General features: G+C 41.1%; 2 protein-coding genes across 3 annotated transcripts in view; both read right to left on the bottom strand.

Moving 5' to 3' along the window:
- Positions 1-258: 258 nt before the first annotated feature.
- Positions 259-4,511, bottom strand: urahb (urate (5-hydroxyiso-) hydrolase b). 2 transcript variants are annotated; one of them, XM_079162850.1, is made up of 4 exons: positions 4,476-4,511; positions 2,254-2,390; positions 1,746-1,881; positions 259-806 (listed from the first exon to the last, which is right to left on the bottom strand). In XM_079162850.1, exons 2-4 carry the CDS (start codon positions 2,385-2,387, stop codon positions 717-719), a joined length of 360 nt encoding a protein of 119 aa, XP_079018976.1. In that variant the 5' UTR covers positions 2,388-2,390; positions 4,476-4,511; the 3' UTR covers positions 259-716. The 2 variants fall into 2 exon arrangements, with proteins under 2 accessions (XP_079018976.1, XP_079018977.1); XM_079162851.1 differs by having other exon boundaries at positions 1,756-1,881.
- Positions 4,512-5,617: 1,106 nt separating this feature from the next.
- The window catches only part of LOC306698518 (RNA-binding protein Raly), a 30,423-nt gene continuing 19,816 nt past the window's right edge, over positions 5,618-16,224 (bottom strand). The window contains exons 4-8 of the mRNA XM_079162839.1: positions 14,989-15,158; positions 11,242-11,355; positions 9,674-9,825; positions 7,049-7,097; positions 5,618-6,704 (exon numbers count right to left, since the gene is read on the bottom strand). Coding sequence (XP_079018965.1) covers positions 7,062-7,097; positions 9,674-9,825; positions 11,242-11,355; positions 14,989-15,158 — 472 coding nt within the window. The 3' untranslated portion in view covers positions 5,618-6,704; positions 7,049-7,061. The remainder of the gene's footprint in view (positions 6,705-7,048; positions 7,098-9,673; positions 9,826-11,241; positions 11,356-14,988; positions 15,159-16,224) is intronic.

Genomic DNA, 16,224 nt, shown 5'->3' with positions numbered 1-16,224 from the left:
AGAATACAAAGTACAAAAAAAGAGGACAATCTTATCATATTGAGATTATTTTCATTTGTTAATAATGTGATGATTATTATTTTCTTTCTCAATATTATAAGAATAATGTATTAAAACGTAAATTATTCTTATATATAACAAAAAATTATGAAATGCACCTAAATGACAATTAAATAATAGCGGAAAACATCCATAAAGACATCCTACATCTCAGTGTACGGTCTTCAGATTACTTGTTTCATCCGATCAACAGTCCAAAACCCTTTAGATCTTTTATTTATTATCATAAAAGACAACGAAGAAGCTGAAACCAGCAAATGTTTGGCATTTCTGAGAGAAACAAACATCTTAAGATAATTATTAAAACAAATCTAAAATTTAAAAATAGAATTAACCAATTATTACAGCTGTGTTTTCAGCTGCTTATACTGGACAGATTGTGTAACACTTTTAATATCAGTCAGGTTTAAAATACTCATTTCACTCAAAGGCAAAAAACAAAACAATAAAATAAACAAAAAGGCTGGAATGAGTCCAAGTAAATCTCTCTCTCTCTCTCTCTCTCTCTCTCTCTCTCTCTCTCTCTCTCTCTCTCTCTCTCTCTCTCTCTCTCTCTCTCTCTCTCTCTCTCTCTCTCTCTCTCTCTCTCTCTCCTCTCTCTCTCTCTCTCTCCATCGCTGGAGTGTTGAAGCTGCAGCCGCTCGTCCTCGGAGCTCTCAGCTTCCTCTGTAGGTGCTGTAAGAGAACCGACTCATCAGCAGAGGGAGGTGGACCCTCTGCTCCGGCTCAGTGATGTTAAACACAACCTGGACACACACACACACACACACACACACACACACACACACACACACACACACACACACAATAAATACAAACAGATATCTACAAAGTTGATGACAAATCAAATTAATATTAAACACGTTCTCATCCCAGCTCGTATGACACTTGGTCCACAGGTCACAATAAACACTCATTTAATGGTGTGAATTCAAACTAAAACACGTATATATGTTGAGATAAAACATCATGTTTGGGCTTTAAATAAAACTACGTAAAGAACAACTTAACATACACAGGCTGTGTGAAAGTCTTGTGTTTGTTTGATACATTTTTTAACAATTACATTGATATTGTGGATTTTGTGCATTGACAAATAATAAATTATCTTTAGTTCTAAATGGAAATCTGCAGAAATAAATCCATGTTGTTATTTATTATGACGATGACACGTTACTGTCGTTTAAACTGTTGACAACAAAAACATGTTTAAAGGGACAGTTCACCCCAAAATCAAAGATAAACAATCTTCTTTGCTCTTACTTGAGTTCCATTTATGCAAATGTTTGTATTTTATTTATTTGGGGCTGAACTGTCCCTTTAATTCCTGAGGATTTGTCTGATTTGGCGACACCTTGTGGTGATAATCTGGTAACATCTGAAGTGTTTTCATAAACCTGCGGGACTCCTCACAGGAAAGAGTGCTGACATCTGCAGAAATAAATAAACACTGAGACAAGTCCCAGGCCTTTCTATAGCTTAAATAACTTTCATAGAGTTTATCACATAAACACTTTTATAATCACCTGAAATATAAAACAACAACAACGAGCGTCACAGTCCCGAGAGAGACGAGGTCCCTGCTGCTGTTAAACTGCCCGCGAGTATTAAAATCTGATCATTTTAAGGACGAGCGCCTGAAATGAAACGTGTGTGTTGATCATACGCAGCATCCTGGAGCTCACCTCCACATACGGGTAAAAGGAGTTCTGGCCCAGACTCTCCCAGTATGAACCCGTCTCAAAGCGGAGCTTGTACATTCCGGGGCCGAACGCTTCTCGGCCGATGAGTCCTGAGCAGCGGCCGTCTTCGTTTGTTGTCCTGCAAAAATCATGAAGGAGAGAAAACCCAGAAAAACAATGTTTTTATGGTGATTTTGTTCTATTTTTCTTCCATAACTTGTCTTCTTTCAGACTCGTGGAAATAAAACATTTATTCAGACTCGTGGAAATAAAACATTTATTTTACTACTTTGTCTGTTTGTGTCTGTAGATTTCTACTAAATTCAACAAAAGTTACCATTACATAATGCCTCATTTGCATATTTAAACATAACATGTCAGAAAACTTGTAATACAATAACATATTGTCTTAATGTAAGTAATGAACAGGTGAAGTTTCATGGTGATATCTATTAGTTCAAAGTTTTACTGCAATGATGTATTTTGTCCGCGGGTTCGAACCCCCACCTACCCAACACTCAGCATGCTCCAGATCATCAGCTTGGCGTCCAGCCGGTGCAGGCTGAGGGCCATCCGGGCTGCCGGGACGCCGTCCCCTGTGTTCAGCACGTGAGTGGTCAGAGGGCTGGACTCTGCTGCCGCCATGGTCTGCAGGACAGGTGAGGAGACAGGTGGGGACAGGTGAGGAGACAGGTGGGGACAGGTGAGGAGACAGATGAGGAGACAGGTGGGGAGACAGGTGAGGAGACAGGTGAGGAGAGGACAGGTGAGGACAGGTGAGGAGAGGAGAGGTGAGGTGAGGACAGGAGAGGAGAGGACAGGTGAGGAGAGGTGAGGAGAGGTGAGGTGAGGTGAGGAGAGGTGAGGTGAGGACAGGAGAGGTGAGGACAGGTGAGGAAACAGGTGAGGAGAGGTGAGGACAGGTGAGGACAGGTGAGGTGAGGACAGGTGAGGAAACAGGTGAGGAGAGGTGAGGACAGGTGAGGAGAGGTGAGGAGACAGGTGAGGAGAGGTGAGGAGACAGGTGAGGAGAGGTGAGGACAGGTGAGGACAGGTGAGGTGAGGACAGGAGAGGTGAGGACAGGTGAGGAAACAGGTGAGGAGAGGTGAGGACAGGTGAGGAGAGGTGAGGAGACAGGTGAGGAGAGGTGAGGACAGGTGAGGAGACAGGTGAGGAGACAGGTGAGGAGAGGAGAGGACAGGTGAGGACAGGTAAGGAGAGGACAGGTGAGGACAGGTGAGGAGAGGTGAGGTGAGGAGACAGGTGAGGACAGGTGGACAGCTTTACCTGTAGGACCTACAGTTATATTGGCAGTCTCATGGGCTTCATGACACCACAATACGGAACAATATATGACAATTACTGACTCACTAAGAAGTTTCAGTTAAAACATAACAACTTAGATTAAAGTGTATTTTAAATCATTTAAAGTTCCTCTCAATAACATTAAATGTAGAATGTCATTTCGGGGGTTGATTGGCAGAAATCAAATCAAATATTAATATGTGTGTTTTCTTTAGTTTATAATCACCTGAATATAAGAATCTTTGTGTTTTCGTTACCTTAGATCGAGCCGTTTTTATCTAGATACGGAGACGGAGTCCGCCATGTTTTTCTACAGTAGCCCTGAACGGACAAACCACACGCTGACTCTAGATGGGGCCATAACGTTTTCACAAGTTTCAGTTGGTTGCAATCTGCAACCTCACCGCTAGATGGAGCCACATCTTACATACTGCAGCTTTAAATATTCATGACTACAAGGCAGCAATCCAAATCCAAATAAAGTATCTTTAGGTTTAAGTTTAGATGAATTTAACGGGGAAAAAAACGCAGCTAGCCTGCTTCATCGGGACTGTGAGGGTCTGATTTAATCAGACTTGATTCAGAAACAACCAACAATCCACCAACGGGCATCACATTTTGATTCAAATATAGAAAAATCCTGATTGGTGCACAAACGTACGTGACGAGTCCTGCCTCCTAAAATCCAGTGAGAAAACACAACTTCTGTGTCCGTCATGTGACGCCATGAGGCCCAAAAATACTTTTTTGCAACTTAATTGTCCTTTAATCTTATTATTTGTGTGTGTGTGTGTGTTATGCAACCTTCATGTGTTCTGTATTTTCTGCTAATATTTAACCAGTTCATTACATTTTGTCAATAAGGAAATCAACTTCGCAGTAAAAACACTTTAGAAACAGAAATGCATCAGATTATCCAAATGAATATTTAAATTAGTTAAGATTATATTATTTACACATATTTGAATCATGTCGCAGGAATTTGTTTAATCTATTTCGAGTCATTTATTTTAAACACTCAATAGTGAAGCAGCAGGTTAAAGCTCTGAGCTGAAGGACTTTCATCCATTTGACCCTTGACTCTCACTGTGTTTTTCCCAAATTCTCATGATCACCGAGCAATTATGAGTTATCAATCTGCCACGTGAACGTGAGCCTGGCATTTCCTTACATTCTATTTATTAAGGACATCGAAGGAAGCGCAGATATTTCTTATTAAAATGTGACGTTTTTGTGCAAAACAAGAGACCACGAGAGAAACCAGGACGAAGATGAAGAGTTGAAGCTCAGCTGTTGATCGTGGCTGAACTAGCCATGGACAAAAACACTAGCTTTGTAAGTATTCATAAAATTAAAACGCAAGTATTGTGAAAGAAAACTTGTGTCTCGGTGAGTTTTGGTGTAGTTAGTGGTGAAAGCAGCCTTACCTCTGTGTGAGCGCGCCTCTCTGCTGCTGCTGCACGGTTCACTTCCCACAATAAGCCAGTCCAACCAGTTGCACCATCGCTGTGCACACGCCCACTGCTCAAAAGCCACTTACCCAGCATGCACTGCGCAAACAGACCTGTGTCAAAGGTTGTTTTGGCTCTAATGAATCAATAACACTTCCCTTCAGTCAACATGTGATCCACTGTTTGATTGTGACTTGATCTACAAGTGAGGCCTCCACTGATTCAATCAAAACACAGACAATATAATAAAATATCATTTACAGCCTGAGTGGAAAGTTATTCTTTAATTACAGCGTTGTCATATGATTTAACTTTTTATAGTAGCTTGATTGTTTGCTTTATTATCTCCGTAAAGGAGGTTATGTTTCTGGATTACGGAACAACTACCGTCTTAAATTTCATTTAAATTTGGTGAACGGGCTTTTTGGAGGGTATTGGTCTCAGCGGATGCTAGTTTTTAATATTTGTGTTTCACTTTATATGAGTTGTTAAATTGTCTTTCACATCATCTATCTATATATATATATATATATATATATATATATATATATATAATTCTCATTCTTTTAAATATCACCATATATGCATTTTATATCGTATTCTTATGTACGGTGTCGACTGGTTCTGCATTGTAATGTATTTTATAATGCAATTCATATTTATGTGTTCTATATTGTCTGTGGACCAAACTCAGCTGATAGCAGAGGGAGTTTTTGGGGATCTGCCTCGTGGTTTGAATCTGCTCCTAAATGTAAATGTAACATCTTGTTCCAAGAAAACTGGGCCGTTAGTGTTTCCGTAATTCTGCCCCACAAACAAACAAACAAACAAACAAACAAACAAACAAACAAACACTACATTCCTACCAAACCTGACCTTTGTTCCAACCTTTAAAAGAGGAAGAACTACTGAATTAAAGCATTACTGCACACATTCACGCAGAATAATAATATCGCTGCACACACAAAGCTCACGCATCTATTTTATGAAAAATACTTTTACTACTTCCACACTGAAATACATTTAGCACTGAGGACAAAACACAAAAGCACCAACAGCAGCAGAAACTACAGAGAAGCCAAATGATTCTGTATCTGCAGTTATACAGGATTCCTTATTAAAACACTTATAGCAACATGTTTTCATGTACAAAGAGCCACTAATGTACACATACATGTTGTCAACTGTCATTTTTTTTCTTCTTCTTTTAAACCAACAAATATTTGTACATGAGGAGCTCAAACATATTTATCCAGCTGTAACACAAATATTTATGAATCTGTTGGACTTGACATTATTAGGTAACTGTAAACCAAAGTGTTTCATCTGCAGGAAGTGTAGCAGCTAAACTAGCTGCTACACAGCTAGCCGCTAAACTAGCTGCTACACAGCTAGCAGCTAAACTAGCTGCTACACAGATGGGCAGGCTTCCATGAAGCGTGTTGCTAACCTGAAGCAGCGCTAACCAGCTGTACAGCTTCATATGTAGTTGTTGTTCAGAGCTAATCTTAGTCTCAGGAAATTGTGAAGAGTTTGATTATCACTTTATCACCACGGAGTCATAAAGCTGTGCTAACACAGAACCATAATCCCGTCCTGTTCACCTTCTGGCTACACACACACACACACACACACACCTGGTGAAAATGAACTGTGTGATGAAGAGCTACCGGCTGCTGCCACACTGGCTTTATTAACATGAATCAATAGAGGCAACGAAGGGCTAATATTGAGCCACGTCTGTTGGTTCAATAATATAATAAAAGAAGAGCAAAGAAACCTCATGAATGATGCTTTCTCTGTATGTGCACTAATCATGTTAAATGAAAACACATTGCTGACCCTTATGTATTATTTATCTGAAAGTACATTTTTATAAGGTTCTGAAATGACTGTTTGAACTCAACGGTGGCCTGTGACGCAGGAAATCCTCTGAAAACTTTACCGCTTTAGAAAATGAGTAATCGCAGACGTTTAGCTAAAATCCAAGATGTCGTTCTGTTACCATGGCGCCGCAGAGCCGCCATGGATCCGGGACAAACTGGGGACATTGTGGTAATTGAACTGGAGTTGGTTCAGCTGAATGGAAATCAAACAGAGAGATAAGAGGCGGATTCAGAGGTGGAGGAGAGCCGGTCCAATGCAGTTCATGGTGCCAACACCTCAATGGAGCGTCTTCCATCCCAGCTGATCACAGCTTCTGCTCTGTGAGGGAAACAAGAGAGGAGTCTGACACAAGATGGCCGTCGATCTCCAGGAGACAATATACAGGTGTTGTTACAGCTCTAATATCTACCTGAGTCAGGTCAATCTAATGATATGTAGTATTCTTCTAGCTATAACTGAGTAGTTTTGTTGGCTGAAGTATTTTCCTGTGAAGATGGAAGTTTATTTTGAATGTAATAGGTCGACATTGTGTTGCTGGACTTTCGTAGGAAAACACCCAAAAGAATTAGTAACTTCTTTTTAAGCTATAAACGGTTGTATGAGGATTTGTTAAATGTTGGTTTCGTTCTTTTATTAAAGTTGGTCTCAGTGAGAGTTCAGACCTGAGCTGCAGGATCACAGATCGTCCTCCAGATCCGACCGATGCTTCATCTGGAGACAAACAGGAAGCTCTTAACGAGGCATCGGGTCCGTTAAACACACTCTACAATTAGCCCTCATTAACACAGCCTTCCTCTTTCTCTTCATCATCATCATCTTCATCTTCACTTGCTGAGCACACACATATTTTTCAAGGCGTCAGTCCACAAAAGATTTCCTGTTCTTACAAACACACTTTATCGCACACCCACTGTAATTACACACACACACACACACACACACACACTGTAATTATACACACACTCTCTCTTCTTCATACACACACACACACACACACACACACACACACACACACACACACACACACACACACACACACACACACACACACACACACACACACACACACACACACTCCTTCCTGTCAGAGGAACAATGCAGCAGATTACAGGACGGTCTGTTCTCTGCCTCCGCTCAGTTTAATGAGGCAGGTATGAAGGCTGCAGGCTAATTTTATATCATTACGTTTCCCTGTAAGGAAGCGGAGACATTGAACGCACCATCGGCTGATCTGCTTCAGGTGCTGAGTTAAAAAAACAGACAGTAAACACATCGTCCTCCTCCGGTGTCTCTGTGTGGAGCAACGAGACGTTTACTGTACAATATAAATATATAAACAATATAAATAATCAGAATAATCATTTCATTTAGTCATTTATTAATCTGATCTTCGTCTGGTTGAAACAATTCATTTGATTGAGAGAAATCTATTCAGGAAACATTCTGATAATTTAATCATCAACATGAAATAATGTTTTTGTTGTTTTATAGGATTATAACAGACTCACAGCAGAGTTTGTTCCTCCTGTTGAGCTGATGTTGGTGTAATTAATGGATTATCCCCCAGAGGGCAGCATTACATTACCTTCTATAAGTGGAGCTCAATGCAGGGGCAGTTATTTACCCTGTGGGGGGGGGTAAGGTATGGGTGTAGTTAGGGTAGTTACTGAAGAGTAAAGGTTAGACAGGCTAGTTATTTATGTCTGGGTAGCTGTGTATATATTTACCCTGTGGGGGTAGTAGTGTATATATTTACCCTGTGGGGGTAGTAGTGTATATATTTACCCTGTGGGGGTAGTAGTGTATATATTTACCCTGTGGGGGTAGTAGTGTATATATTTACCCTGTGGGGGTAGCTGTGTATATATTTACCCTGTGGGGGTAGTAGTGTATATATTTACCCTGTGGGGGTAGTAGTGTATATATTTACCCTGTGGGGGTAGCTGTGGGGGTAGTAGTGTATATATTTACCCTGTGGGGGTAGCTGTGTATATATTTACCCTGTGGGGGTAGTAGTGTATATATTTACCCTGTGGGGGTAGCTGTGGGGGTAGTAGTGTATATATTTACCCTGTGGGGGTAGTAGTGTATATATTTACCCTGTGGGGGTAGCTGTGGGGGTAGTAGTGTATATATTTACCCTGTGGGGGTAGTAGTGTATATATTTACCCTGTGGGGGTAGCTGTGGGGGTAGTAGTGTATATATTTACCCTGTGGGGGTAGCTGTGTATATATTTACCCTGTGGGGGTAGCTGTGGGGGTAGTAGTGTATATATTTACCCTGTGGGGGTAGCTGTGGGGGTAGTAGTGTATATATTTACCCTGTGGGGGTAGTAGTGTATATATTTACCCTGTGGGGGTAGCTGTGGGGGTAGTAGTGTATATATTTACCCTGTGGGGGTAGCTGTGGGGGTAGTAGTGTATATATTTACCCTGTGGGGGTAGCTGTGGGGGTAGTAGTGTATATATTTACCCTGTGGGGGTAGCTGTGGGGGTAGTAGTGTATATATTTACCCTGTGGGGGTAGCTGTGGGGGTAGTAGAGTATATATTTACCCTGTGGGGGTAGCTGTGTATATATTTACCCTGTGGGGGTAGTAGTGTATATATTTACCCTGTGGGGGTAGCTGTGGGGGTAGTAGTGTATATATTTACCCTGTGGGGGTAGTAGTGTATATATTTACCCTGTGGGGGTAGTAGTGTATATATTTACCCTGTGGGGGTAGTAGTGTATATATTTACCCTGTGGGGGTAGCTGTGTATATATTTACCCTGTGGGGGTAGTAGTGTATATATTTACCCTGTGGGGGTAGTAGTGTATATATTTACCCTGTGGGGGTAGCTGTGGGGGTAGTAGTGTATATATTTACCCTGTGGGGGTAGTAGTGTATATATTTACCCTGTGGGGGTAGCTGTGTATATATTTACCCTGTGGGGGTAGTAGTGTATATATTTACCCTGTGGGGGTAGTAGTGTATATATTTACCCTGTGGGGGTAGTAGTGTATATATTTACCCTGTGGGGGTAGCTGTGTATATATTTACCCTGTGGGGGTAGTAGTGTATATATTTACCCTGTGGGGGTAGTAGTGTATATATTTACCCTGTGGGGGTAGCTGTGGGGGTAGTAGTGTATATATTTACCCTGTGGGGGTAGTAGTGTATATATTTACCCTGTGGGGGTAGTAGTGTATATATTTACCCTGTGGGGGTAGTAGTGTATATATTTACCCTGTGGGGGTAGCTGTGTATATATTTACCCTGTGGGGGTAGTAGTGTATATATTTACCCTGTGGGGGTAGCTGTGGGGGTAGTAGTGCTGGTAGTGCAGCGGCTCGTCCTCGCTGGCCTCTCCTGGTTCAGGACTTTCTCTCTCCAGACTGCTGACTGAACCTCGATGAGGAGACTCCGACACACTGGGCTCCCTGCCCTGAGGACACTCTGACACACACACACACACACACACACAGACACACACACACACACACACACACACACACACACACACACACACACACACGCACACACCACGTTACAAGAGTACATTCAGCATTCTGCATCTAAAATCCTACTAAAGTGTCAATAAATATTAACAGTAAAACGTACATAAAGTATTAGCAGTAAAAGTACTCGTTCTGCAGTAAAACGAGAGGATTTAAAGGGACTCTGGTCCTCACAAACACTACCACCTCCGTCCACAGGGGCCGCCAGAATCAACACAACATGAAAATACCTCGTAGTAGCTTTAAGTAACATTTTGAAAGCGGGAGTTTTTCTTGCAAGTTAGTATTTGTACACCACTGTGTGTCCTCGATACCTGCTGGGCTTCAGATAATGAACCTGTGACACGTGTTCATCGTTATAACAGTAAACCGTGTCGCTACCTGGGTGAGAAAAATCCCCCTAATGACTGAAAAGTGCTACTTCGGATGAAGTCCTCATCGTTTCCATAAATTCTCTTCTTCCAAAGTAGAGAAATAAAACCAACACACACACACACACACACACACACACAGAGAGAGAGTTGGATGAGGAGGAGATAACTCCGGAGCGCTGAAGGGGAGCTTATGAAAGGTTATGAGGCCGGCGTTTATCGCTGTTTACCTCCCTGTCATAATCCACGCTCCGCTGGAGGCAGTTCTTCTTTTTTTGTTGTCATTGAACCATTTCTCACAGATGCAGAACGATAGCGTATCACAGCTGATGGTAAACAAACCGACTCTCTCTCTCGTGAACATCAGGTCAGAGTTCAGTCGTTCTCCGGCTCATTTTGTTCTTTTAATAAAACCGGTCAGTGTGATGTGACGACGTCACATCGACAGATTACAGGTTTATTAACACTTGATGTCTATTGTGTCACTTAATAATCCTTTTTTCATCAATGAAAAAGTTTGAGATAAAACCTCACCACACATATAAAAGAACCATTTGCGTGAATTAAATGTGCTCTTACACAAACATTTATTTTGTACAGAATAGTACATAAGGTCAGAAACTGAATGAACACTGAGCATCCCCTGCTTTATGGTCTGTGTGACTCTAAATGGACCATCATTTACTAAATGAACATCATGCTGTATTGAAGAAGACTTGAAACTAGAGATTGAGACCATAAACTCATGTTTACAATGTTTACTGAGGTAATAAATCAAGAGAGAAGTAGAGTCATTTTCTCATAGACTTCTATACAACCAGAGGAGTCGCCCCCTGGTGGACACTAGAGAGAATGCAGCTTTAACACATGAAGCTTTGACTTCACTTTAAAGAACCGGAGGTTGTCTCCTGTTAAAATGAGTGGAGTCCCCTTTAGGTTTTGTCCTTATTTGGCTTATTTGGCCGCTTGTTGTCTCCGGTTACCTGAGCTGTCCTTCCTCTGTCTGTCCATTTTGTCTACACAGTCCAACAAGCCGTCGATCTGGACCTTGATCACCGTCAGCTCCCTCTTTATGGCAAGAAGCTCCGCCATCTTCACTGCAGAGAGAGACAGACAGACAGACAGAGAGAGACAGAGACAGACAGAGAGAGAGAGAGAGACAGACAGACAGACAGAGAGAGAGAGAGACAGACAGAGAGAGAGAGAGAGACAGACAGACAGACAGAGAGAGAGAGAGACAGACAGAGAGAGAGACAGAGACAGACAGACAGACAGAGAGAGAGAGAGACAGAGAGAGAGAGAGAGACAGAGACAGACAGACAGACAGAGAGAGAGAGAGACAGACAGAGAGGTGAATGAGGACAGTAAGACACATTATGTTGTCATGTGGACACCCTTGTGTTCTTTTAACTTTAAGTCTCAGTAGGATCAGACCTCCAGCAGCAGGATCTGATGGAAAGTTGTTCAAGAAGCAGACATGAGTGTAACGTCCACACACTCTTGGGGTGCGTCCCAATTTGGTTCTTTTGAGTTAGTTTATTGGGCTCAACGTTTCGAGGGAAACTGAAGTTGTATAACGTGACTGAATGAGAAATGACGATAAAATGACGTAAAAAGTGTTTTGTCTCTCCAGTTTCTCTGATTTTAATTGTTTCCATAATAACAGTTATTGGAAGAAATAAGAGATCATGAAAAGACAAATCTTTCCAATAAATGAATAAAGTTGTCTGCGGTGCGTTTTGTTGTTCAGACCAACAATGATCGTATATTTAAACCGGGTGTCAGTGTCTCTGCCCTCTCTGTGTTAAAAGCTTTTTAAAATTCAAACCCACACGACTGCGGTCGTAATATTTCTTCCCATCGTTGACTCATAACGGTCATAACCTCGGTTACTATAATTACTTTTTTATGGATTCATTTAATTCAATGATATTTTGTGGATCTCACTTTACGGAGGCGGCTGCATGACTCAGAGATACTTCTGACAAACAAAAATCTGAATCCTCTAAAATGTTTCCCTTGAAGCCCCGCCCACACCGCCACCTATCATCACAGTAATTCATTTTTTTACAAATTTGTAATAAATTTGAAGAAAGTGATTCAGTGTATAAAAAGAGTTAGTATGTTTTTGTTAAATCTACTTTTAACTTTAACTTATGTTTTTTTCTTCTAAGTCGTTCTTATTTTGTCCCTGGGTTGTTGTTGTTGTTGTTGTTTTTGGGGATATTATTTATATCGTATGTTTATTATTTTCCTGTAAATATCCATCAATCCATTAACTCTACGCAGAAGGGCTGTGCAGCCCGGGAATCGAACCCTGGTCCCTCTTGCTGTCAGCCTCCTATAAATATACTGTAAATAGTTGTGTTATCTATTGAATAAATATGTACTTTTGATAATACGAGATTTGAGAAAAAGGAACCGCTCATTGAAGTGTTTCAGGAGGACTTTTCCTTCATCAGTCGGCTAAAAACCATCTTGAAACTGTATCAGAGTTTGGTTTTGCTGCTCCTGAACCATGAAGTACGCTCAGCGTTGCGTCGCCACCGCCGCCGACAGCTCGCCGAACGACCCTGAAAACTATACTTCACTCCTGAAAGCTTCTCGACCTCCGGGGAGCTTGCAAAGGCAATCTAATTTTTACTCGCGATGGTGGCGAAGTAAAAACTATTAAGCCTTGTAATAAACCAGTATAAACAATTCTTATTTGCCACGCACTATTAACTCCGTCTGAAGTGCGGGCGCTGATAGGCTCGGCTGAGGTTATAGCAGGAGGGAGAGAGAGAGAGAGCCCCGCGGTACAGAGGCTTTTAATGAAGAGACCATCTGGCGGCCCCCCCCCACCACCACCATTCCCGCCTTCCCTGCAGCACCCTGGGGCCCCACCACCGAGGAGATAACACGAGCAGGGTCTTAGAAAAGGAAAAGATCCTCTGAGAGCTCCCGGTTTACAAACGGAGCTCGTGTCGGCTGCAGATTTAAATAAAACATATTATCCCGGTGTGACATTTAAAAAGCCTCGGAGGGTCGAGGCGTTTAAACAGCCGAGCGCGTCGACCTCTCTGGGTGTCGGTGTCTCTGCCCCCTTCTCGTTAAAAGCCTTTTACAAATTCAAAACCCACACGACTGCGGTCATAACCCCAGATATAATGACCTTTTATGGATTCATTTGGTTCAATGATCTTCTGGATATAAAGTGTATTGGATGCAACTCATAAATACTTCTGACTAGAGGTATCGCTAGGATTTTATCCATATTAGTACTCTTATTCATACTCTTATTCGTTCATTTTGATGATATAAGTGAGGCCTTCTGCAAACAATGTACAGCCAAATAAGGACAAAACCTAAAGGGGACTCCACTCATTTTAACAGGAGACAACCTCCTGTTCTTTAAAGTGAAGTCAAAGCTTCATGTGTTAAAGCTGCATTCTCTCTAATGTCCACCAGGGGGCGACTCCTCTGGTTGTATAGAAGTCTATGAGAAAATGACTCTACTTCTCTCTTGATTTATTACCTCAGTAAACATTGTAAACATAAGTTTATGGTCTTATATCTAAAAAAAAAAGTGAATTAATTAAGACTTAATTTCTGACATCATCACCATACTTTTGGTTTTTTACAAATTTGAAATAAATTTGGATAAATTGATTCAGCGTATGTAAAGACTTAGTCCGTTGTTATTAAATCAACTTTCTTGAACATAAATAAAGTGATGGCGTCTTTAAGGATTTTACTTTTGGACTTGATCGGAAATCTTTGGATCACACGAGGTCGCAAAGAATCGTACGTTAGGAAACACCAGAATCTAATTCTACAACTAGTACAACAACAAAAAAATATATATTTTTAAAAAGTTTAATATTTCGAATTTTGTATGAATTACACAGAAAGCGTGTGATTTAGATTTTTAGTTATGAATGGACCCCTAATGTCTCGGACAATTACATAGATTTACACATCAACTCTTCACTTAAATATACACTTAACACTTTAATAACTTGCTCAGCAAACGTACTTAAATAAATAAATAAACGGTTTCTGATTCAAATCACATTTTTTACAAATCTTTGGCGTCCCTCTGAGGGGCCCCCGGACCTCAGGTTGGGAACCGCTGCTCTAAATCATGACAGTCCAAACTGTAGTTCTTCATGCTAGATGACGTAAGATTTGACTCAACGCTTTTTAATAATCAAGAAGCGGCTTTAGAATCATCCTGATAATTAACCTTTGAGGAGAGACCCAGAGGACCATGAATGTATTTTGGGTGTTTGAAGGGATTCAATCTAAAATCTCAGAATCCAGAGAATTTGTGTCTTTTCTTGGGTGTTCTGACAAAAATCAAACAAAATCATTGTGTTTTCTGCAATTTTTTAGTTTCACGGCTTTGCAGAAAAAGACGATGTCGGCAGTGAAGCTGATGGAGTTTATATATAATAAAGGAATAAGAGGAGAAACACTGGTTAGCCCACTGAAGCACAGCTTTGGAGATGAAGACCATAAAGTGGAAATAATTTCAGTTAGGTCAAAAACAAGAGCTTTGACTTTTCAATTAGTTTTATTTCAGTTTTGACTTTTTGATTTCATTTTAGTTTTAATTAGCTTTCAGAACAAGTTCAGCTAATTAGTACGAATATTTCGCCTCATCAGTCAAAAGAAAAAAGTTTAAAACGTGACCGTTGGAGCAACACTAACGTGTGAAGTGTGTGTGAGTGCAGCGTTCCTCTCACGTTCAGAGGAGGAGGTGTGTTTGTTGTTGCTCCGGCTGGAAGCTCGGCGGCTCTTCATCCTCAGAGCTGCTGTGGAGGAAGAGGAGGAGGAGGAAGATGAAGGGCGGGGCCGCTTGACAGGACTGGGATCCACCGGGACCGAGGACGGGACACGCTGGTAGTCAAACACCCTGCAACACACACACACAGAGAGATCAGAGTCCCATGATGCATTGCTGCCCGAGGCTCTGCTGCGGCTTCGTGATTGTTTTATTACTGTAATGAAGTGGAGGGTAATTTGTGTCATGAGCAGATTTAATCTTTATGTTGGGAACAAACTGAAGTAATTTATAAGCTATGCTAATAAACCAGTTTAGGAAGAAATAAAAAGAATACAATGTTAATTAAAATTGACATTTTTCTTTATTTTTAAAGGGGATGTTGATGTCTGAATTACTGATTTTGAGGATTTGGCCAAAGTCTGCCGTTATTCTACACTTTAATTGTCAACACATATGTATATATTTAGCATACTAGTTTTATGCTTTATGTCTCAGTAATCTCCTAAAACAGCTGGTCACTAAAGTTTTTCTCAAACAAACAGGAGGAAATAGAGCATTTGTTGGGGACTATTTTCAGCGGTGGATGAATCCACATCTAGTGAGTGTTTGTATGAGGGATTGGGTACAAAAAACAAAACTTGTGTGTTTGTTTAGATGAAGGAACAACGTATTGATGTGTTCTTAATGGAGCTCTATGATAAATCAGGTTTTGATACAAACACAATACTTCTTCTTGACTTTTTGCAACCAGTGAACAGGAAGTGACCATATCTGGACTGAGGAGTGACGTAGAGACGCCGTATACGTCTCTGGTAGAGACCTGTCAATCACTGTGTAGCCCCGCCCCTAAAGCATCCCCTGCTTTATGGTCTGTGTGACTCTAAATGGACCATCATTTACTAAATGAACATCATGCTGTATTGAAGAAGACTTGAAACTAGAGATTGAGACCATAAACTCATGTTTACAATGTTTACTGAGGTAATAAATCAAGAGAGAAGTAGAGTCATTTTCTCATAGACTTCTATACAACCAGAGGAGTCGCCCCCTGGTGGACACTAGAGAGAATGCAGCTTTAACACATGAAGCATCGGCTTCACTTTTCAGAACCGGAGGTTTAAACTCAGTCCCTCTGAGTCCTGAAGGACGTTCTCTCTGCTTCTTCTACTAACCTGCTAACCCAGAACAAAATACC

This window comes from Pholis gunnellus (assembly GCF_910591455.1).
Source record: "Pholis gunnellus genome assembly, chromosome: 7".
NCBI classification, from domain to species: Eukaryota; Metazoa; Chordata; class Actinopteri; order Perciformes; family Pholidae; genus Pholis; species Pholis gunnellus.
Note: the sequence above shows the minus strand (reverse complement) of the source record. Positions and strands in the feature narration are given on the sequence as shown.